General features: G+C 40.6%; 1 protein-coding gene and 1 long non-coding RNA gene across 4 annotated transcripts in view; one reads left to right on the top strand and one right to left on the bottom strand.

The window, feature by feature from the left end:
- Positions 1-23,650, bottom strand: part of LOC136792250 (uncharacterized) — a 27,018-nt gene extending 3,368 nt beyond the window's left edge. The window contains exons 1-2 of one of the 2 annotated variants that reach the window (XR_010835759.1): positions 23,251-23,650; positions 22,095-22,232 (exon numbers count right to left, since the gene is read on the bottom strand). This is a non-coding gene — a long non-coding RNA (uncharacterized lncRNA). The remainder of the gene's footprint in view (positions 1-22,094; positions 22,233-23,250) is intronic. The other variant, XR_010835758.1, reaches the window with a different exon arrangement.
- Positions 22,621-24,777, top strand: part of YBX3 (Y-box binding protein 3) — a 25,056-nt gene continuing 22,899 nt past the window's right edge. The window contains exon 1 of one of the 2 annotated variants that reach the window (XM_059082657.2): positions 22,621-23,049. In XM_059082657.2, the coding sequence (XP_058938640.1) occupies positions 22,791-23,049 (259 nt within the window). In that variant the 5' untranslated portion in view covers positions 22,621-22,790. The remainder of the gene's footprint in view (positions 23,050-24,777) is intronic. The other variant, XM_059082660.2, reaches the window with a different exon arrangement.

The following is a 24,777-nucleotide window of genomic DNA, read 5'->3' as shown; positions in this document are numbered from 1 at the left end:
ATAATTGGATAATGAGGGTATTGATAAATTTCTCTGAACTTCAACTTGTGGAATACCTATATCAGTAAACTTACATCCATATATATATAACCTAAGAAGGTTTATTATCACTTCTTATTTGACAATGTTTCCCATGTAATTTAACATGCCAAATAAACCTAATTAGTTTAACATCTCCTTTATAAGGCGAGAGACAAATATTTTGGGAATTTCCAGGGGCCCTCTGGGAAATCTCAAAGTTAGTTTGAGATCAGAAAGACTCCATTTAGATTTGATCTGGGAAGTTGTAAAAAATGTCGAAAGGTTTGAACATTTGACTAAATAGGATCTACAAGTCATTATGAAATAATGCTTATTTAGCAGGAGTGACAATAGAAGATATTAAAGGCAAATACGGAAGGTTACATTGTTGTGAACAAAATTTAGCTCTTTTAGTATTGAGAAGACTCAGTTCTCCAAGGTAATCAAAGATCTAATAAAGACAACATGAAGCACAGGAAATTATTTTGGTAAGACACAATATCTTTGCTTTCCTGGCAGATTACCCCAAAGGCAACAAAACAAAAACAAAAACAAAAAGCTTTCGCCATCTCCTATCAAGAGCAGACTAATACTCCAATAAAACTGTCTTTTCAACAGAAACAAAAACATATTCTAATTCTTCACCCATGTACTTTTGATATTAAGGCTCATTCTTTAAAAATATAATTCCAATCATAGCCAGCTTGACCACACATAAAATTCATTTCCAGGATTCCTTTTCCACAAACCTTCTACGAGGTTTTTTGTATCCCTTCAGGTTTTGTCTTATATTTGTCCTTACTCATTCTTCATCAGCCAGTCATTCCACTTCTGGACAAAATTACTTTCTTTTCCTCTTAACAAAAGTATGTTCTTTATACCTTTCCTTATCCTAAAAACATATTCTTAGAACTACCATATGACTCAGCAATCCCACCACTGGGCATATACCCTGAGAGAACCATAATTCAAAAAGAGTCATGTACCACAATGTTCATTGCAGCTCTATTTACAATAGCCAGAACATGGAAGCAACCTAAGTGTCCATCGACAGATGACTGGATAAAGAAGACGTGGCACATATGTACAATGGAATATTACTCAGCCATAAAAAGAAAGGAAATTGAGTTATTTGTAGTGAGGTGGATGGACCTAGAGTCTGTCATACAGAGTGAATAAGTCAGAAAGAGAAAAACAAATACCGTATGCTAACACATATATATGGAACCTAAAAAAAAAAAAATTAAAATGGTTCTGAAGAACCTAGGGACAGGACAGGAATAAAGATGCAGACCTAGAGAATGGACTTGAGGACATGGGAAGAGGGAAGGGTACGCTGGGACAAAGTGAGAGAGTGGCATGGACTTATATATACTACCAAATGTAAAATAGATAGCTAGTGGGAAGCAGCCACATAGAACAAGGAGATCAGCTCAGTGCTTTGTGGCCACCTAGATGGGTGGGATAGGAGGGTGGGAGGGAGACACAAGAGGGAGGAGTTATGGGATATATGTATATGTATAGCTGACTCAATTTGTTATACAGCAGAAACTAACACACCATTGTAAAGTAATTATATTCCAATAAAGATGTTAAAAAATAATAATTAATGACAGTAATGCAATATAACTCCTTGAATAAAATAAGAATCTATAAAAAAATTCTACTTTCCTTACCTACTTTTTATACACAGTTGTTTTCTTTCACTCTTATTACTTCTAGAGTTTTTAATTAAATGTATTGATTAGAATTCTTAACCCTTAGAAATCTCAGTTTCTAGTGAAAACTGAGAGGTAAGCAATTATGGACTGGTTGTTACACCAGCATTCTGTGCACTGGCAAATTTATAAATGCTCAGTAATTTCTAGAAGTATAGTCTTTCTCAGTCAACTTTTTAATGTGGCAGAAGACACGTTTACTATTAGACCCAAACATCTTTAATTCCTCTATAATAAGAATCCAAAAGTAGATGAACTTATATTCAGTTATTAACTCTTCAGTGTTACATTTTATTTGGAAATGATCTAGATATTCAATGACTATCCATCATTTAACTTTAAGGTTTCAAGCTAACAAAAAGTTTTGGAAACTATTTTTAAACAATTATGTTTAGATTACTCATGAAAATTTCACAAGACATTAAACAGCTCACCATCTTCTTAAGTTATTTTTCTTGCTGACAGATTCTGGAACAGTGATAACATGAGCTTATTTGACTTTTAGTAAACCTAGGTAGAATAAAAGTTGTATGTTTGCATTATATTTAATGTGAATAGCTCTGAAGACATGTTCGTTTTAACTAAACCAATAAAACTTCACATAGGTTTTATTTATTGAAGATTATCCTATATCACTTGAACTTGAAACACTTTTGGGTTAGTTTCTATATTTCTGAGAGAATACTTGATTTGTATAAGCACTTATTTTTCATCAAGCTAATTAAACACAGCTCTTTTACAAATTAATTTTGGCAATACCCTCTACAGGTAGAAAAATCACACATCTATGCATATGTATATAAATATACATGAACATACAGACAGATACAGAGATCTTATATTTTTTTTTAAATTAATTTATTTTGTTTTATTATTTTTTTTTTTCTGTATTGGGTCTTTGTTGCTGCGCAAAGGCTTTCTATCACTGCAGTGAGCAGGGGCTACTCTTCGTTGCAGTGCATAGGCTTCTCATCGCAGTGGCTTCTCTTGTTGCGGATCATGGGCCCTCGGCGCACAGCTTCAGTAGTTGTCACACGTGGGCTCAGTAGTTGTGGCTCGCGGGCTCTGGAGTGCAGGCTCAGTAGTTGTGGCACACAGGCTTAGTTGCTTCACAGCATGTGGGATCTTCCCGGACCAGGGCTCAAAACCATGTCCTCTGAATTTACAGGTGGATTCTTAACCACTGTGCCACCAGGGAAGTCCCAGAGATCTTATAGTTTTAATTTTTAAATTTCAGCCATGAGAGAGGATTGGTTCAAGATGGCAGAGTAGAAGGACGTGAGCTTACTCCCTTTTGTGAGAGCACCAGAATCACAACTGCTAAACAATCATCAACCATAAGACTCTGGAACTCACCAAAAAAGATACCCCACATGCAAAGACAAAGGAGAAGCCGCAATGGGATGGTAGGAGGGGTGCAATCACAATAAAATCAAATCCCATAACTGCTGGGTGGGTGACTCACCAACTGGAGAACACTTATACCACAGAAGTCCATCCACTGGAGTGAAGGTTCTGAGCCCCACATCAGGCTTCCCAACCTGGGGGTCCAGCAATGGGAGGAGGAATTCCTAGAGAATCAGACTTTGAAGGCTAGTGGGATTTGACTGCAGGACTTTGACAGGACTGGGGGAAACAGGGACTCCACTATTGGAGGGCACACACAAGGTAGTGTGCACATTGGGACCCAGGGGAGGGAGCAGTGACCCCATAGGAGATTGAACAGTCCCTACCTGCTAGTGTTGGAGGGTCTCCTACAGGGTTGGGTGGTGGCTGTGGCTCACCGTTGTGACAAGGACCGTGGCAGCAGAAGTTCTGGGAAGTACTCTTTGGCGTGAGCCCTCCCAGAAACCGCCATTAGCCCCACCAAAGAGCCAGGGAGGCACCAGTGCTGGGTTGCCTCAGACCAAAAAACCAACAGGGAGGAAACCCAGCCCCACCGATCAGCAGACAAGTGGATTAAAGTTTTACTGAGCTCTGCCCACCAGACCAACACCCAGCTCTACCTACCACCAGTCCCTCCCATCAGGAAGCTTGCAGAAGCCTCTTAGATAGCCTCATCCACCAGAAGCAGACAGCAGAAGCAAGAAGAACTACAATTCTGCAGCCTGTAGAAGGAAAACCACATTCACAGAAAGATAGACAAAATGAAAAGGCAGAGGACTTTGTACCAGATGAAAGAACAAGATAAAACCCCAGAAAAACAACTAAATGAAGGGAAGATAGGCAACCTTCCAGAAAAAGAATTCAGAATAATGATAATGAAGATGATCCAGGACCTTGGAAAAAGAATGGAGGCAAAGATCGAGAAGATGCAAGAAATGTTTAACAAAGACCTAGAAGAATTAAAGAACAAACAAACAGAGGTGAACAATACAATAACTAAAATGAAAAATACACTAGAAGGAATCAATAGCAGAATAACTGAGGCAGAAGAACGGATAAATGACCTGGAAGACATAATGGTGGAATTCACTGCCACGGAACAGAATAAAGAAAAAAGAATGAAAAGAAATGAAGACAGCCTAAGAGACCTCTGGGACAACATTAAATACACCAACATTCACCTTATAGGGGTCCCAGAAGGAGAAGAGAGAGAGAAAGGACACGAGAAAATATTTGAAGAGATTATAGTTGAAAACTTCCCTAACATGGGAAAGGAAATAGCCACCCAAGTCCAGGAAGCACAGAGAGTTCCAGGAAGGATAAACCCAAGGAGAAACATGCTGAAACACATAGTAATCAAATTGACAAAAATTAAAGACAAAGAAAATTTATTGAAAGCAACAAGGAGAAAAATGACAAATAACATAAAAGGAAACTCCCATAAGGTTAACAGCTGATTTCTCAGCAGAAACTCTACAAGCCAGAAGGGAGTGGCACGATATATTTAAAGTGATGAAAGGGAAGAACCTACAACCAAGATTACTCTACCCGTCAAGGATCTCATTCAGATTCGATGGAGAAATCAAAAGCTTTACAGACAAGCAAAAGCTAAGAGAATTCAGCATCACCAAACCAGCTCTACAGCAAATGCTTAAGGAACTTCTCTAAGTGGGAGACACAAGAGAAGAAAAGGACCAAAAAACAAACCCATAGAGAAGAAAAGGACCTAAAAAACAAACCCATAACAATTAAGAAAATGGTAATAGGAACATACATAGCGATAATTACCTTAAATGTGAATGGATTAAATGCTCCAACCAAAAGACACAGGCTCACTGAATGGATATAAAAACAAGACCCATATATATGCTGTCTACAAGAGCCCCACTTCAGACCTAGAGACATATACAGACTGAAAGTGAGGGGATGGAAAAAGATAGTCCATGCAAATCAAAAGAAATCCAGAGTAGCAATACTCATATCAGATCAAAGAATTTAAAGAATGTTACAAGAGACAAGGAAGGACACTACATAATAATCAAGGTATCAATCTGAGAAGAAGATATAGTAATTATAAATATATATGCCCCAAACGTAGGAACACCTCAATACATAAGGCAAGTGCTAACAGCTCTAAAAGAGGAAATTGACAGTAACACAATAATAGTGGGAGACTTTAACACCTCATTTACACCAATGGACATATCATCCAGACAGAACATTAATAAGGAAACAAAAGTTTTAAATGACACAATAGACCAGATAGATTTAATTGATATTTATAGGACATTCCATCCAAAAACAGCAGATTACACTTTCTTCTCAAGTGTGCACGGAATATTTTCCAGGATTGATCACATCTTGGATCACAAATCAAGCCTTGGTAAATTTAAGAAAATTGAAATCATGTCAAGCATCTTTTCCAACCACAACACTATGAGATTAGAAATCAATTACAGGGGAAAAAATGTAAAAAACACAAACACATGGATGCTAAACAATATGTTACTAAGTAACCAAGAGATCACTGAAGAAATGAAAGAGGAAATTTAAAAATACCTAGAGGGACTTCCTTGGTGGCACAGTGGGTAAGAATCCGCTTGCCAATGCAGGGGACATGGGTTTGAGCCCTGATCTGGGGAGATCCCACATGGCATGGAGCAGCTAAGCCCGTGTGCCACAACTACTGAGCCTGCATGCCACAACTACTGAAGCCCACATGCCTAGAGCCTGTGCTCCACGGCAGGAGAAGCCCCCACAATGAGAAGCCTGTGCACTGCAACGAAGAGTAGCCCCCGCTTGCCACAACTAGAGAAAGCCCTTGTACAGCAACGAAGACTCAACACAGCCAAAAATAAATAAATAAATAAATTTCTTTTAAAAAAATACCTAGAGACAAATGACAATGAAAACAGGACAATCCAAAACCTATGGGATGAAGCAAAAGCAGTTCTAAGAGGGAAGTTTATAGCAATACAAATCTACCTCAAGAAACAAGAAAAATCTCAAATAAACAATCTAACCTTACACCTAAAGGAATTAGAGAAAGAAGAACAAACAAAACCCAAAGTTAGCAGAAGGAAAGAAATCATAAAGATCAGAGCAGAAATAAATGAAACGAAAACAATAGCAAAGATCAATAAAACTAAAATCTGGTTCTTTGAGAAGATAAACAAAATTGATAAACCTTTAGCCAGACTCATCAAGAAAAAGAGGGAGAGGACTCAAATCAATAAAATTAGAAATGAAAAAGGAGATGTTACAATGGATATCGCAGAAATACAAAGCATCCTAAGAGACTACTACAAGCAACTCTATGCCAATAAAATGGACAACCTGGAAGAAATGGACAAACTCTTAGAAAGGTATAACCTTCCAAGACTGAACCAGGAAGAAATAGAAAACATGAACAGACCAATCACAAGTAATGAAATTGAAACTGTGATTTAAAATCTTCCAACAAACAAAAGTCCAGGACCAGATACCTTCACAGATGAATTCTATCAAACATTTAGAGAAGAGCTAACACCCATACTTCTCAAACTCTTCCAAAATTTGCAGAGGAAGGAACACTCCCAAACTCATTCTATGAGGACACCATCATCCTGATACCAAAACCAGACAGAGATACTACAAAAAAAAAAAAGAAAATTATAGACCAATATCACTGAAGAATATAGATGCAAAAATCCTCAACAAAATACTAGCAAACAGAATCCAACAACACATTAAAAGGATCATACACCATGATCAAGTGGGATTTATCCTAGGGATTCAAGGATTCTTCAATATATGCAAATCAATCAACATGATACACCATATTAACAAATTGAAGACGAAAAACCATATGATCATCTCAATAGATGCAGAAAAAACTTTTGACAAAATTCAACACCCATTTATGATAAAAACTCTCCAGAAAGTGGGCATAGAGGGAAACTACCTCAACATAATAAAGGTCATATATGACAAACCCACAGCAAACATCATTCTCGATGGTGAAAAACTGAAAGCATTTCCACTAAAATCAGGAAAAAGACAAGGATGTCCACTCCTGCCACTATTATTCAACATAGATTTGGAAGTCCTAGACATGGCAATCAGAGAAGAAAAAGAAATAAAAGGAATCCAAACCGGAAAAGAAGTAAAACTGTCACTGCAGATGACATGATACTACACATACAGAATCTTAAAGATGCCACCAGAAAACTACTAGAGCTAATCAATGAATTTGATAAAGTTGCAGGGTACAAAATTAATGCACAGAAATCTCTTGCATTCCTATACACTAACAACAAAAGATCAGAAAGAGAAATTAAGGAAACATTCCCATTCACCATTGCAACAAAAAGAATAAAATACCTAGGAATAAACCTACCTAAGGAGCTAAGAGACCTGTACTCAGAAAACTATAAGACACTGATGAAAGAAATCAAAGATGACACAAACAGATGTAGAGATATACCATGTTCTTGGATTGGAAGAATCAATATCGTGAAAATGGCTGTATACCCAAAGCAATCTACAGATTCAATGCAATCCCTATCAAATTACCAATGGCAGTTTTTAAAGAACTAGAGCAAAAAAAAAATCCTAAAATTTGTATGGAGACACAAAAGACCCCAAATAGTCAAAGCAGTCTTGAGGGAAGAAAACAGAGCTGGAGGAATCACACTCTCTGACTTCAGACTTTACTACAAAGCTACAGTAATCAAGACAGTATGGTACTGGCACAAAAACAGAAATACAGATCAGTGGAACAGGATAGAAAGCCCAGAGATAAACCCACGCACCTATGGTCAACTACTCTATGACAAAGGAGGCAAGGATATACAATGGAGAAAAGACAGTCTCTTCAGTAAATGGTGCTGGAAAAACTGGACAGCTATATGTGAAAGAGTGAAATTAGAACATTCCCTAACACTATACACAAAAATAAACTCAAAATGGATTAGAGACCTAAATGTAAGACCAGACACTATAAAACTCTCAGAGGAAAACTTAGGAAGAACATTCTTTGACATAAATCACAGCAAGATCTTTTTTGATCCACCTCCTAGAGTAAAGGAAATAAAAACAAAAATAAACAAATGGGATATAATGAAACTTTAAAGCTTTTGCAAAGCAAACTACAAACAAGACGAAAAGACAACCCTCAGAATGGGAGAAAATATTTGCAAACGAATCAACAGACAAAGGATTAATCTCCAAAATATATAAACAGCTCATGCTGCTCAGTATTAAAAAACAAACAACCCAATCCAAAAATGGGCAGAAGACCTAAATAGACATTTCTCCAAAGAAGACATACAGATGTCCAAGAGGCACGTGAAAAGCTGCTCAACATCACTAATTATTAGAGAAATGTAAATCAAAAGTACAATGAGATATCATCTCACACCAGTTAGAATGGGCATCATCAGAAAATCTACAAACAACAAATGCTGGAGAGGGTGTGGAGAAAAGGGAACCCTCTTGCACTGCTGGTGGGAATGTAAATTGATACAGCCACTATGAAGAGCAGTATGGAGGTTCCTTAAAAAACAAAAAATAGAATTACCATATGACCCAGCAATCCCACTACTGGGCATATACCCAGAGAAAACCATAATTCAAAAAGACACATGCAGCCCAATGTTCATTGCAGCACTATTTACAATAGCCAGGTCATGGAAGCACCCTAAATGCCAATCAACAGACGAATGGATAAAGAAGATGTGGTACATATATACAATGGAATATTACTCAGCCATAAAAAGGAACGGAATCGAGTCATTTGTAGAGACATAGATGGATCTGGGGATTGTCATATAGAGTGAAGTAAGTCAGAAAGAGAAAAACAAATATCCTATATTAACGCATATATGTGGAATCTAGAAAAGTTGTACAGATGCACTGGTTTGCAGGGCAGAAATAGAGATACAGACGTAGAGAACAAATATATGGACACCAAGCAGGGAAAGTGGCGGTGGAGGTGGTGGTGGTGGGATGAATTGGGAGATTGGGATTGACATGTATGCACTAATATGTATAAAATAAATAATAAGAACCTGCTGTATAAAAAAATAAATAAAATTTAAAAAATAAAAATAAAAAATTTCAGCCACTGGGCTTCCCTGGTGGCGCAGTAGTTGAGAATCCACCTGTCGATGCAGGGGATACGGGTTGGTGCCCGGGTCCGGGAAGATCCCACATGCCGCGGAGCGACTGGGCCCGTGAGCCATGGCCGCTGAGCCTGCGCGTCCGGAGCCTGTGCTCCGCAACGGGAGAGGCCACAACAATGAGAGGCCCGCGTATCAAAAAAAAAAAAAAAAAAAAAAAAAAAAAATTTATACCTCAAAGGCACAGAGAATAGATGTTAAGTTTTTCTCCAATAAGAAGTTTTGTTTCCAATGTCCTGATCTTTTACAATATCTGCAAGCCTTTTGAGATGAAGGTTTGAGGATTGTTAAAAAGGATTGGTGGGCTTTGAATTGCTTCTAGTGCTGCATTTCTATTATTGTCAAACAAAATACAGTTGTTTCTAATTCCTCAAAGAATTGGGTTGCAACCTGAAAGATATCAAGGGGCTGATGCAGCCTTTTAACTTGTTGCTTTATATCAGGGAGAAGATTTACAATAAAGATGGAAATCGAAAGAATTCTATGTTCTAGATGTGGAGCTGTGTGTCTTTGGACTGTTTTACTAAATCCTTCCACAATAGCTTCAGGATGTTTTCTTTCCTTCTGAGTACATTGTTCCATTTTAGTTTAGAAAAGAAGGCCTTAAGAAAAGTTTCTACCAAGCTCGGAATATCAGCTTCCATCATCTGATCATAGAGCTCATTTTAAAAAGTCTGTCAATTTATTTTTCACATTATCTTTTCATTTTTTTGATGTTCAGTGTTAGTAATACATATAACATCTACCATGTTTTGTATCAGATAAGACAATACTGATATAGGTGCTGACAGATGATTCATCTTGTAAACAGATGATGTAAACTTATGGTATCAATAAATACAGTACAGTACTGTAAAAAATATAAAAAATAAAAAATGCTTTCAAATATCTTATTATCTGGTTTAACCAGGACAAACAGTAAATATTTCTGGCTGTACTGAACACCTTAATTTTTTTTTTCCTTTTTCCTTTTAAACCAAAGGCATACCCATAAAGTGACTCAAAACCAAAACCAATAAGCCTTTTATGGCTTAACCATGGACACAAGATGTGTCCCCAAAGAGGGTTCGAAAGATACCCCTCCCAAGATCCAGAACCACTCCCAAAGATAACCAAAAGGAAGAAAGGTTTAGACAATTCCCAGGAGACCTGGCAACAGTCAGAAGGGTGCTGCTGCAAATAGGGTGCAACCCACATTCCTATCCAGCCATATCGGGGTCCCAAACCTGATGGTTGAGCTGCCTGCACACACAAGAATTGACCGCCCGCATATGCCCTAATGGGAGGAAAGCCAGGACACAAAGCAAGACAAACGAAAGCAATAGCAGTCCCTGGGAGGGGAAGAATTGATCATCAATAGGTACTCCAAAACTAAATTCACGAGAGTCTGAATTTGGAAAGGAAGAAGCAATATGAGATTTTACGTCTCTTTCTCAACCAAGCACTACAGACAGAGATCCAGAAAGCTGACTTTGGTAAGAATTCTTGCCCTTTGTCAGCTTTTCCCAGTTTTCCCAGGATCCCATCTGCAGGCTCCAGAGTGAGAAGGGTGTCCCAGCAGGTCCCATCTGGATGATCAGAAACTGTAGGGGGAGAAAAATAATTTTCCCTCTACCCTTTTGAGTTCTTGGCCTAGACTCCTTTTCCTCTAGGGCACCTCATAAATGGGTAAGCTTATCTAGGTTAAAAGTTTTCCACTCTGGCCACTGTAATTCAAGATTATCTTTCATAAGGTTAACCTACTTGTTCAAAGAAACGCAACTTCTGGGCCCATAAATTTCATACATATAGTTAGCCAGAGTCCCAGATGGAGGAGTCCCAGATTCTCTGGACTTGAAGGAATGCTTTTCCTCTTTTTTTCCCCTTTAAATTTTTCTTATTAACCTGAGACCTAAAACTGGACCCAGTCTGGTTTAAACTAGATCCAGTTCGACCCCAGACCCAGTCTGATTTAGGAGGAATGCAGTCCACCTCTGGACCCAGTCCACTCAAAGAAATACTCTAAGTCTGAGAGCTCATAATGCAAAAGTTGCAGAGCTCACGTATCTGAGGGACCTGCCCACAACCTCCAGATACAGCGAGAAAGGATCTGCTGTCTTCAGTAGAGGGACCCAGTCAACCCATAGGGAAGGATCTTTGGAAATAAATATCCCAATTTATTCTCCTCCCTTTCTCTGATCTCCTGCCAGTGCCTCTCATTGGCTGGACACAATTGGAATCCAGAGGTCAAAGAAGTCTGTAGAAACCATCCAGAAAGTTAACCCCCCTAGGCACAGAGCAGGGAAGAGAAAGGTGGACACTAGCTGTAAGAGACAAAAATATTCAGCGTACGTACATATTACATAGAGCAAAGCGTATTCATGCTTGCTGCTGAGATGGGTATTGTCCAAGCTTGTGGGAACATCCAAGTCTGGTGGTCCCTTGGCTCTATGCCACAGTGTCCATGGGAATGGAAAATGCCAGGGAACATGATACAACCCCAATATGCCCACCATGCAGACATCCCCACATGATGAAGTCCCTACGGGGGCACCAGAGGGAGCAGGTCACAGTCCCAGTCACCCACAGTAACCTAACGTCCCTCTCCCAGGCTTCCGAATCTTCTTGTCTTGGCTTCTGCTTTTGCATATCTCCTGACAAAGACACTAGCTCTTCTGCCCTTACCATTCGGAACACTCTAGAACATTATCTTTAGTCAGTTTCGATGTTCATGATAGAAAGAGGGGTCTTGGGTCAGCTTCTGCCTTCAGTCCTATAGACCTAACAGCCAAAATCTTGGCTTTCTTTTTGGAATAAGGCAAAAGAAAATCCCAGAAACAAACCCAGTTGTTCAGAATTCTTCCTAATTCTTTTATTGCAACGTAAATAAATGCAACTTAATTTCCATAAATCAAACTGGAAAATTAAATGGTGTTGGGGCACTATAGAAAAGGGGAAATTGAGATTAATTTTAGCATGTAAGACGGAAACAAGAAAAAATATACTAAAAAAAGAAAACTAGTATATAAAAAGACAGAAAACAGCCATAGCCTCACCATTTATTTTACTCGTATCTCTCCTTTCCTCTTCCTCACTTTGCTTCCATGTGTCTAAGCCTTTGAGTTTGATAGAAATGGAGAGACTTGGGAGGATAAAGGTAAGCAAATAGTGATAAGGCTTCCTCTATAATTTTCAAGCAAACTTAACTCTCTGAATAAATGGTAGATAACTTTATAGAGCTGGTAGCCTCACATACGGTGTATGGATAAGGGTGGGAGGAAGCATCAGGGTAGAGGTGAGGAGATGGTCCTGACTTTGGACCTTGAAAGACCTGAGTTTGAATCTCTGTTCTGTGATCTACCGGCTCTATGACCTTAGACAAGTCACATAACCACTCTAAGTTTTGGTTTCTTCATCTGTAAAATTAGGGTCGTGATACTAATCTTGCAGAGCTGGGGTAAGGGTTAGAAATAATAACTGTGAGGCCCCTGTTTAGGCCCCTAGACCATGAAAGATACCAGATAAATTATGCCTCCTATTAGTATTCAGGTAGCCGTGCCACTCTCAGTACTATAGAAAACAACAAATGAGAGAAAGATCTTAGAATCTGATGGATTCAAACGTGAACTGGACTAGAGTTAAGGACAAATGAAATTATAACAATGGCAACTGGAAAGGGTCAAGTGAAGAGAATAAGAAGTCTTTACCTAGGAGATATTTTTGTCTCTTTTTTCCTGTTTTGTTTGAGGAATCGGGGAATCCTCTGATTACAGAACTTGCTCTCAATATGAGTTTGGTCCCCATCTGGAGGAAAAGGCATCAGTAATCCCAATCCAACACTTTCTTGACAGACTTCTATTTCAAACACCACTATGGCCTATTTCAGTGGGTATGTACAGCTTGATTAAGAGTTTCAGCCATAAAAGAGGTCAGGAAAGTATCAACTAGTCTTGAGGGACCAGAATACATTGAGATCAGAAACTAAGGCTAAAGTGTGCCCAGTTATACCTGTTGAACAGCCTTAGTAAATCTTCCTAAGCTCTAAAGAAGAGTTGAGTGATGAACTGAAGTATCACCCTCCAGAGCAGACTCCTGCTCCTGTCAAATCCAGGCACTAAAATACCCATTAAGGGGCTTCCCTGGTGGCGCAGTGGTTGAGAGTCCGCCTGCCGATGCGGGGGACGCGGGTTCGTGCCCTGGTCCGGGAGGATCCCACGTGCCGCGGAGCGACTGGGCCCGTGGGCCATGGCCGCTGGGCCTGTGCATCCGGAGCCTGTGCTCCGCAGCGGGAGAGGCCACAGCGGTGAGAGGCCCGCATACCGAAAAAAAAAAAAAAAAAAAAAAAATACCCATTAAGACCATCTCTCTGGTGTGGAGAAAAGGGAACTCTCCTACACTGTTGGTGGGAATGTAAAATTGTACAACCATTATGGATAATAGTATGGAAGTTCCTTTAAAAACTAAATTTAGAACTACCATATGACCCAGCAATCCCACTCTGGGCATATATCTGGAGAAAACCATAATTTGAAAAGATACATGCACCACAATGTTCACTGCAGCACTATTTACAATAGCCAAGACTTGGAAGCAACCTAAATGTCCATCGACAGAGGAGTGGATAAAGAAGATGTGGTGCATATATACCATGGAATATTACTCAGCCATAAAAAAGAACGAAATAATGCCCTTTGCAGTAACATGGATGGACCTAGAGATTGTCATACTGAGTGAAGTAAGTCAGACAGAGAAAGACAAATATCGTATGATGTCATTTATATGTGGAATCTAAAAAAAATGGTATAAATGAACTTATTTACAAAACAGGAATGGAGTCACAGATATAGAAAGCAAGTTTATGGTTACCAGGTGGGAAGGGGAGGAGGGATAAACTGGGAGGTTGGGATTGACATATACACACTACTATATATAAAATAGATAACTAATAAGGACCTACTGTATAGCACAGGGAACTCTACTCAATATAACGACCTATAATGGGAAAAGAATCTAAGAAAGAGTGGATATATGTACATGTATAACTGATTCACTTTTCTCCACACCTGAAACTAACACAACATTGTGAATCAACTATACTCCAATAAAAATTATTAAAAAATTAAAAATCCATCCCTCTGGGCTTTTCACAGTAAGTCGACTACATCCAGGCACCAAAAAACTCCTGCCCACCAAGATTGACTTTAGAACCTTTCCAATCAGGGCTGCTTCAATGTTATTTTTCACGTGACTGAATTTCTCACCACCTCACTGTCAGATGTTATTAAACTGACATCCTTCTTGGTACAACTTAATGTGGGTTCTTTTAGTTTACTCTTGTTAAAGATAAAGAAATAGCTGGCTAGCATTATTATACATTAGTGAAATTCAAAGAAAATGGCATTCTTCTGTTTTCTTAGGCCCTGACACACCTTTCAGGTCTTTTTAAATGTCAGGCTTCATACTTTAGCTTTAGGACAATATTTCATTTTATTATAGTTATAGATTATGGACCTTGAATCTGTATAGAAACTCATGAAATTGAGATACAGGAGAATAGGAGTAGCCACAGTGAAACAGTGTAATATATGTCTTTACTGTAAAATGCTTCTTTATATGGTCCATCATCCTGAAGACAGGATTTTAGCTTAGTTGTATTTTTTTTTACAGTGGCAAAATAATAATAATAGCAACACATACACAAAAAAAATCATCACCCCTAACCACCACCAAAATAAAATAACCTTCTCAAAAAACAAACAAAACCACTCCACTTGATTCTTGCAATCTTGTTTTTAAAAATTAGCCTATCCAAATTTAAATTTCCCTGTTGATATTTTACAACTCCTAGATTTTTTCATTTTCCATCCATGTAAGCTCTCTCTGTAGGGACTCCTACTGTGGTATAGCTTAAAGTCTAAAAGTTCTGCTTTCATCTTTAAAAACTCTAAAATTGCTCCATCTTTACCAATGAAACCATTTTATTTATTACTCCTTTTCACCTGAAATGGCATAATAAGCCAAAGAGAAGAAAAAACTGTCTTGAGAGTCAAGATGTTGAAAATTACTCTAAATTGCCTAAGCAAGAATACAAATAAAGGAAAGATTATTTTACTAAAACTATTTTTGCACATGTATTTCATAGCTTAATCCAAAACAGTATTAGGTGGATGTGTTTCTGGAAATTTGCAACAAGCTTATCTGTAATTATAAATTGCAGTACAATACAACTTAGTAAGGACACAGGTGTCCTACTATTATACTTCTTTTTGCTCATACTCTGCTCTCCAGCATCCTATATGTATTAGAAGATCAAGGCCAATAGTGATGGATGCAAGGGATTCAGCAAAGGCAGAATAAAAGAAAGAGGACTAGAAAAATTTGCTCAGAGTGCAGTAAGATTTCTAGAGATCTAAGTACTTGGAAGAGGTAGATATTACTCTCCTTGTTTATATTTAGTTCATAATATCAAAATAAGTACACACTCAGAACTACACTAGCAAATATTGCTAGTTTATGGTAATTTTTTTGAATATATTATATATATATATACATATACACATTTTTTTCCCTTCAATATTATGCCCTTGTCATACAGAAGTCAAAACTCTGATGGGACTTGACTTATCCTTCTCTCTTGCAGTCTTATTAGGAGCTAGTTTCTTCCTTACCCTTCCAAATTTTCTCATTCTCAATATCTACCCTAAAGTTCCCATGTTGGGGGGAGTATCAAAATCAAACTAAACAGATGTCTCCAAAAAATGAGTACTAAATAGATCATTATAGTGAGCAGTTAGGCATGCTAATAGAGGTGAAATGGAAGTCTGACTAAGAGGAGGATTTCAGATTAAAAAGGAGAGAGGAAAGAATTTTGAAGAGCAAAAATTGAAAAAGATCTTTTGGCAGGTTTCCTTTTTTCCTTTGCTGGTTGAAGACTTATTTCTCAGAATTATCATATCCACCAAGAAACATAAGACATTAGATTTTTCTAGACAAGAATTTATAGACTAGATATCCCATGAGATTTAATTCCTAAACAAGTGAGGACATATAGGGAAGTAATGAAGAAGATGAAAACAAATAGAGAAAGCAGATTAAAATGGGGAAAAAAAAAAGAGAAGTAACCTGCAGAAAGAGACAAAAGGAAGCTTTTTCAGGAAGAGGAGAATATATTTTATTCATTGTTTCAGAGAGTTAGCTCCAAATGCTATAAAATAAAATTGCGCACAGCTGCTTGTTTTCCTATCCAGGGCTCCTAATTGGGAAGATATGAACATCTTCCAATATCCAGAGAGCCTGCTCAGTTCAGTCTATTTCTGAAGTGAGTTCAGAGTGTTTACAGATTTCTCTGCATGTTTCTTACATTTTACCAGATTCCAATTATTATATACTTAATCAAAGAGGAGAGTTGAAACACCACTAGACTTATTGCCAGACCAGGAGGATTTTTTCAACCAGAGTTATATGTACAGTAGAAAGAGCACTGGATTGAGTGTAAGGAGACTCAGGTTTGGGTTCTAGCTTTGCCATCAAATAGATGAATGAGTTTGAGAAAGTTGGTTAATCTCTCTGAGTCTCATTTGTAAAATGAGTGGGGTTGAAATGGGTAATTTCTAAGATTTCTTTCCAGTTCTTATTTATCTATCAGAAAATCTTTTCAAGTTCTTCAACCAAAAGTACATGAATTTTCTAGTCTTTAGAGAAACTTTAGCTAAGTAGCTCAGGAAAAACCAACGAAAGCAAAACCAATGTAACAAAGTCTTTTATTTATTTTTTGACTAGCTTCTTTTTTAATTAAAGTATAATTGACATACATTATATTAGCTCCACGTATATGATATAATGATTTAATATTTGTATACATTGTAAAAGAATCACCACAATAAGTCTGGTTACATCTGTCACCACACAAAGTTACAATTCTTTTCTTGTGATGAGAACTTTTAAAATCTATTAACAAAGTCTTTTAGAAGCCGGAATTTTTATATAAAATCAGCATATGCTGAAATAATCAGATTTTTTTTTTTTTTTTTTTTTGCGTTGCGGCGGCCTCTCACTGCCGTGGCCTCTCCCGTTGCGGAGCACAGGCTACGGACGCGCAGGCTCAGCTGCCATGGCTCACGGGCCCAGCTGCTCCGCGGCACGTGGGATCCTCCCGGACCAGGGCACGAACCTGCGTCCCCTGCATCGGCAAGCGGACTCTCAACCACTGTGCCACCAGGGAAGCCCCTAATCAGATGTTTTTCAACTTGCTTTTTAAAGTTCTCAGTAATTGCTTCTCCTCTCTCAATAATCTCAGATCTAGAAGGGCAACATTTTCCAAATCCTAAATCCAGTTTCCCATAGGAGAGAGTTAAGTCACAATCTTACACTTACTCTTAGTTCTCGTAATGAAAATGAAGAAAGCCTACAATATATCGTCACTTTGGTACCAATATATATTAAAGTTAAAGAAGGAGAGTGTATGTTTGCAAAGGCAGTGATGACATGGAATGGATACTGTAAATTAACTTTATCAATACATACTCTACAGCTCTTCAGAATTATAGTTCGTATAAATTCTTTGGGTATTATACATCATGAGGAAGCTCAAGCGTGTTATAGGTAGCATTACCCTGGTGGGTTACCACAGACTGACGCATGGTCCAGATTGAAGGGCCAGGACGTTTCCCATGATGGGTTTCTGGAGAATTATTCAGGCTAAACTTCTAGTTGTCTAGAAAACTTGTATAACTCTTCTAGTGGCAATACGGTAGCCACTAGCCACATTGAGCACTTTGAATGTGGCAAGTCCAAATTGGGACATGCTATAAGTTTAAAATATATGCCAGAGTTTAAAGGTGGTACCAAAAGAAAAAAAAGAATGTAAAATATATTGTCAATAATTTTTATATTGATTAAATGTTGAAATGATAATATGTATTTTGGATATATTGGGTTAAGTAAAATGTATTAAAGTTAATTTCATCTAAAAATTAATTTCATCTGTTTAGTTTTATGTGTTGTGGCTGCCAGAAATTTTAAAATTACACATGTGGATCGTATTTTGGACTCAAATTATATTTCACTTGGACAGTGCTGGTCTAGACCATAAGCTCCTTGGATACAGGGCCAGTCTGGTCTTGATTTGTATGATATCCTTGGCACCTAATGTGACTAATCAATAAATGCATTGAATGCATTATTAGTGAATGACAGAGACTTGTCAGGGTACCTGCTCGAGACCATGAGAAACCTTTGATCTCTTATTCCTCTACTTTTGTGTGTGTGTGTGTGTGTGTGTGTGTGTGTGTGTGTGTGTGGTACGTGGGCCCCTCACTGTTGTGGCCTCTCCCGTTGCGGAGCAAAGGCTCCGGACGCGCAGGCTCAGCGGCCATGGCTCACGGGCCCAGCCGCTCCGCGGCACATGGGATCCCCCCCGGACCGGGGCAGGAACCCATGTCCCCTGCATCAGCAGGCAGACTCTCAACCACTGCGCCACCAGGGAAGCCCCCTCTACTTTTTTTATTCCAAATTCTGTGTTGTTTTAGAATCAACCAGGTGTAGATTAATATTTCGCTGTTTTCCAGTTTTAGATATGCTCATGTAGCAATGCTTCCATACTTAAGCTTTAGTCTCTCGAATGGTTTAAACTCTCCTTAATCTCTTTAGTCAGTTAATTGCACTGTCTTCCTCAGTGCTGGGGTAGCCTCTTGTCAACTCTGCGTCATCCTTAAGCCCCCTCAAAGGCAGGCACTACATTTCCCAGAGTCTCCTTTCCTGTATGGTTCCAGGTTGGAAACTATCAATGGGAGTCAACAGTTCAAGATTTAGAAGGCAGAAGAGGACAGCATTTTTTTTCCAGTCAGTTACAGGAAGATGCATGGGCAGATGGAGGTTCAAAGCCGCTTCCAGATAAACTTCTTGAGGAACTCCAGCATCTTCATTGCCGACTTGGATAGCTGGTGCCGTGGACTCAAGGTGAAGCTAAGGAAGTTTAAACTCTGGGGCTCCTTTCTTGCATGGGCGCTTTCTAAGAGTCTGGAAGTGGCTAGCAATTTTGTTTTCACACTTTAATTTATTCTCAAAGTCAGTTCTCTAAATCGTGTAAACTTCAAGTCTCACGAAACCTGGCTCTAGCTCTGAATAGTTGGGAGACTCCCAGGGACCCTGTGACTCTGGTGGTTTCAGGAAAGCTCTTGAGAAGTACCACGCTGGTGGGGCTGGACTCTGAGATCCTCAGTGGTGCTCTCTGACTTGCTCTCCCACAGCCCTTCCAACAGTTGCAGAAGCTCTAACTTCTTTCATACTAGGAACAGAGTGCCTTTTGTTTTCCTGACCAAACCAGTCATAGCTTAAAAATGAGAGCCGTCAACAATTAGATTATGATTCTTTTTCATTGTTGTTCCACCTAATCTCAAGTTTAAGACATGGTGCTTTCCTTCGATGTAAATGACGTTAAAAAATCGATTTCACAGGGAAAAAACCTTAGCGGAAGCTTCATTTTGGTCAACATCGGATACTCATAATGTAGCACTTTGACACACATAGTGTGTAGTTTAGTAAATATGTGCTAATGAGTGAGCGCATGAGTTAATGAGCGACGGGATGGAAGACTTGGTGTGCAGCTGTATCAAAGTTGCTCTTTGATTAGGATTATTAAAACAACATAGATCATGTTTGGTCTAGTTAATTCTCTCTAGATTTATTTAGCACAGTTCCAAGAACTCCCAGCTGCTCATTGCTTTTTGTTTTTGGATGAAAATGATGACTAGTTTTGGGAGCCATTCCAGCACAAAATTCTAGGAAATCCCAGGATGCATCTGTAATTATTTTGGGGTCTTCCAGAGGTTGGAGACCACACCTGTTACTTATGAATTATTTTCCAAGGGTGGATATCTTTCTATCTATCTATCTATCTATATATATAGATAGATAGATACATATATATATTTTAACATCTTTATTGGAGTATAATTGCTTTACGATGGTGTGTTAGTTTCTGCTGTATAACAAAGTGAATCAGCTATACATATACATATATCCCCACATCTCCTCCCTCTTGCATCTGCCTCCCACCCTCCCTATCACACCCCTCTAGGTGGTCACAAAGCACTAAGCTGATCTCCCTGTGCTATGTGGCTGCTTCCCACTAGGTATCTATTTTACGTTTGGTAGTGTATATATGTCCCTGCCACTCTCTCACTTCGTCCCGGCTTACCCTTCCCCCTCCCCGTGTCCTCAAGTCCATTCTCTAGGTCTGCATCTTTATTCCTGTCCTGCCCCTAGGTTCTTCAGAACCATTTTAATTTTTTTTTTTTAGATTCCATATATATGTGTTAGCATACGGTATTTGTTTTTCTCTTTCTGACTTATTCACTCTGTATGACAGACTCTAGGTCCATCCACCTCACTACAGATAACTCAATTTCGTTTCTTTTAAATGGCTGAGGAATATTCCATTGTACATATGTGCCACATCTTCTTTATCCAGTCATCTGTCGATGGACACTTAGGTTGCTTCCATGTTCTGGCTATTGTAAATAGAGCTGCAATGAACATTGTGGTACATGACTCTCTTTGAATTATGGTTTTCTCAGGGTATATTCCCAGTAGTGGGATTTATACATATATTTTTTAAGGGCTTGGCTATTAGACTGGAGTTTGATGAGTTCAAGCCCTCTCATTTTTTTCCCCTGCAATCCAGTTCTGCACAGCAGTGATAACCATTTTGTTAGATAAGAAAGTCAATGGCCAGTCCTCACCAGAATAAATCATGCATATTATTTAATCATAATTAAGACTACACTCTTTAAAATTAAGAAATGATTTCATCACACTTAGAACTGGACCAGCACTTTTTAATTAAAAAAAATTTTTTTTACAACCTACATAATTTTCACTGTATGGTTCATATTGAAGTCAAACTAAAATATGAATCTAACATTTACCTCTGTAATTTTAAAAATATAGATGAGTTACGTGGAAAAGTCAGATATTCCATATTTTGCTATTTTTTTCTAAGAATTTTTTTTAGGTTTTATTTTTCATGGATGGAGTAAGAAAGTAATAAGGCAGGATAGTTTTATAATTATTGATAATGAATTGTTGACAAGTAAGTGAGTTTGGAAAGTGTTGGAAACATTTACTGTGTTCTAGCTCTGTGATGGATACAGTGGTAACCAGTGTAGATACAGTGAGGAAATACACTTGGTAGATACCCTCCTGTTATAGCCACAGAACACATAATTCCAGGGGGGGAAAAAAAAGGTAAATGGTTTAGGAGAATAGGGAATGAAAACAAGGAGCTTTTGTTGGATCAGACATTGGAGCTACATACGATAATCCCTTCTACTTTCCGTGGTACCTTGGAGAAACTCTCATAAAGGAAGAAACTGACAATGGGACGTTGAACACCTAGTCCAAGTTGACTCTGTTAACTAAGAGCAGCGCTAGAGTGTATACCTAGGTCTGTCTGGACCCTGGCGGTGAAGAACACTTAACAGCCCTGTATCCCAATAGCTCTTGAGTACAGGGCACAGTCCCTCTGGCCGGCGTTTAGCATAATCCAGTCCATTCTCTAAAGGCCAGTGGGCGCTTCAAACTCAGGATACCGTTTATTGGGTGATCTGTTTCTCGGTAGCTCTCCTCACTGAGGCTCAGAGAGCTCAATTGCTTAAGTTTTCACCAGCTGACAGAGGTAATTAGAGCAGAAGGTGGGATGTGGATTTATTCATTTTTTTCCCCTAGTATTCTTATATGCATATTAACAGCTCGTTACTTGCTGCCGGTTACATTGCAGTAAACTGATATTGACATTAATTCTCGGAGGTTTGGACTTCAGTTTCCTCACCTGTGGCTCATAGACGAGATCATCCGTAGCTTATCTTTCAGGAGGAAGAAGCCAAATAGCCCTAAGATTGTAGTATTCCTGCTCCTCATTGCTGTATCAGAAACGGTTTCTGGTGCTTCATAAATGTTGAATGGGTAACTAGAAAGGATATAAGAACGAGCGTTTGGGAGAGAGAAGCGTCCCGTCATTTGCGTGCCCTAGTTTGCCCCTCCTGGAAGATGTGGCGAGGAGGGAGAGCCCCGCTGCCCCGCTCCAACAAAGGGACGGCAGCGCGTGCTCCGCAGAAGACTCCAGAGCAGCCTGCCAAAGCTCAGATCCACCCTTGCCTTCCTTTCCCCGGCCCCTCGGCCCCGGCGCTGCCTCCCGCGCCGCTAGGCGGGCGGAAAGGGCAGCGGGCGCCTTTAAATGCTAATGAAGTCGATGCCCAACTCCAGAGCCAACTCTCCCCACCCTCTTCCCTCCCCGGCCCGTGCGCCGCCTAGAAAAACTTGTGCGGGGCCATTTTTGGGGCAGTAAGATCCAACGAGGAGCCCAAGAGCGAGCGCGCAGCCCGAGAGCTCGAGCCGCCTCCGCCGCCAGCGCCTCGAGATCCGCACCGGCCTCCCGGAGAGCGAGCCCCGGCCGCCGCGACCTCCAGCCGCGCTAACCGCCGACCAACCGCCACCGAGGCGCCCGAGGGAGAGCGGAGGAGGCGGCATGAGCGAGGCGGGCGAGGCCACCACCACCACTACCACCCTCCCGCAGGCTCCGGCGGAGGCGGCCGCCGCGGTCCCCCAGGACCCCGCGCCCAAGAGCCCGGCGGGCGGCGGCGGCGCGCCCCAGGCCCCGGCCCCGGCGCCCGCCGCCCTGGTCGCAGGCAACCCCGGCGGGGACGCGGCCACCGCGGCCCCGGGCACCGCGGCCCCCGCCTCTTTGGCCGCCGCGGGCAGTGAAGACGCGGAGAAGAAAGTTCTCGGTGAGTCAGTCCCGGGAGAGTGGGGGCTGCCCGGGGCGGGGGCGGGATCGGGGACACCACGAGGTCCCCGGGGACGTCGGGTCCCCGGCGCCGGTGGCCGCGGGTCCCGCAGGCGCTGCCGAGCGAGCGCGCGGCGCCCTGCGCTCTCGGCCTCCCGAGCGCTTTCCTCCTGGTCCTGGGCCCGGAGATCGTTTTCCTAACCTGGGGCCCCCTAGGCGGGCCCTGTCGCATCCCGTGGCGAAGCATCCGTCGGTGCGAAGGGGAGAGGAGCGGCAGTCGGGAGAGAGGACACGGGGTTGGGATGGATGTGGATGTAGGGATGGGACAGGCACCCACGTGGGACGGGGACTTTGGAGCATTTCCTTCGGGGAGAGGAAGGCGCTCAGAGGAGACGGGGGAGGGAAAGTGGAAAGGCTTCTTGCTGGGAAGGCTCAGGTGTCTGTCCCTGACGCCCTTCCCACGGGGGCGCGGGAATGAGGCCATGCTTCTGTCGGCCACTTGCCGGCGGAGAGGTGTTGCAATCCTCTCCGGGAAACTTGGGTCTTAGTCCTGCGTCCTCCTCCCTCTCTGTGCCCGCTGCTGCCGTGAACCACTGAAGTGTTTACCAATCACTCTCTTCTTCCTGGATTGTGGGAAAGCCTTTGGTGCCGCAGCTGAAAAAACTTCGTCGGAAGTGCGGGTATGACGTTAGTTCACAACAACGTTATCTTGGGACTCGTAACTTAGGAAGGGAGCTCGGAAGATGAGGTGTTCAGGTCGGGTGGGGGGCGCAGAGCATCACAAAGGCTGGCTGTGGTCGTTGTTGGTTTTGTCGTGTATCTCAGCCTTCTCTCCTTAAGTAACGCCCTGTGAGAGGCCTTAAAACAGGCTCACAGAGTGTGTGCTCTATCACTCCCTCTTTTTTTTAAACGGGGAAGGTGAGAGATGGTGTAGGATGCTTCCGAGAAATTTTCAGTATTTTGGATGGGGCGTGTTTGATCTCTCTGTGCCTTGCCTGCCCAGTTTTCTAGGAAGAAAATTGGGGGAATAACGTGAAGAAAGTTTAATACGATTCCATGTTTCCTGCCTTGAGCGGCCTGTTTTCATGTTTTTTTGTTTTTTCCTCCTCCCCACAGGACTGAATTTTACTCAGTTACTGTCAAACAACGTGCTAGATGTAACATGTGCAGGTTAAGAAACAAAATAGCCCTCATTTACCTGGGCTAAAAGTTGCTTCAGTCCAGTCCGTGTCATATTGTGATATTGTTTGCAACAAGTGTGTCTTGGAACACTGCCATGCAAAATGTCAGAGAGAGACAACCTTGGCTTATCCAAAGCAGTGTTAGTATATATTCCTAATTTGATTGACTTTCGCATAAAGGAAATTTTGCAGTTTTTCGCTTGATCCTTGTACCTCTCTGGATCTAACTAAACTCCTGAATTTTAAACTGAAGCAGATATCTTTAAAGATGAAGGAAACAGATCAATCAATTTCCTCAACCACCAACTGCTCTTAAGGCACATCCCTGGTGATGGTGAGTCTGGAGGTCTTGGATCTTTCCACTGTCATTCCAACTCTCAAAAGCAAGGACAGCCTTCTGCATGATATTTCAATACTGTCTCTGTCCAGTGTGTTCTGCCATCTCCTTTCCTTAGCCCGGCAAGCACATGCATGTGCCAGGCGCAGTGCTGGCTGAAAGGGACTTCTGGTTTGGGATTCTCACATTCGAGTTTTTACAAATGGTTCTA

Source organism: Kogia breviceps, chromosome 12 (assembly GCF_026419965.1).
Source record: "Kogia breviceps isolate mKogBre1 chromosome 12, mKogBre1 haplotype 1, whole genome shotgun sequence".
Classification (NCBI taxonomy): domain Eukaryota; kingdom Metazoa; phylum Chordata; class Mammalia; order Artiodactyla; family Physeteridae; genus Kogia; species Kogia breviceps.
This window is presented reverse-complemented; position numbering and strand designations above follow the sequence as displayed.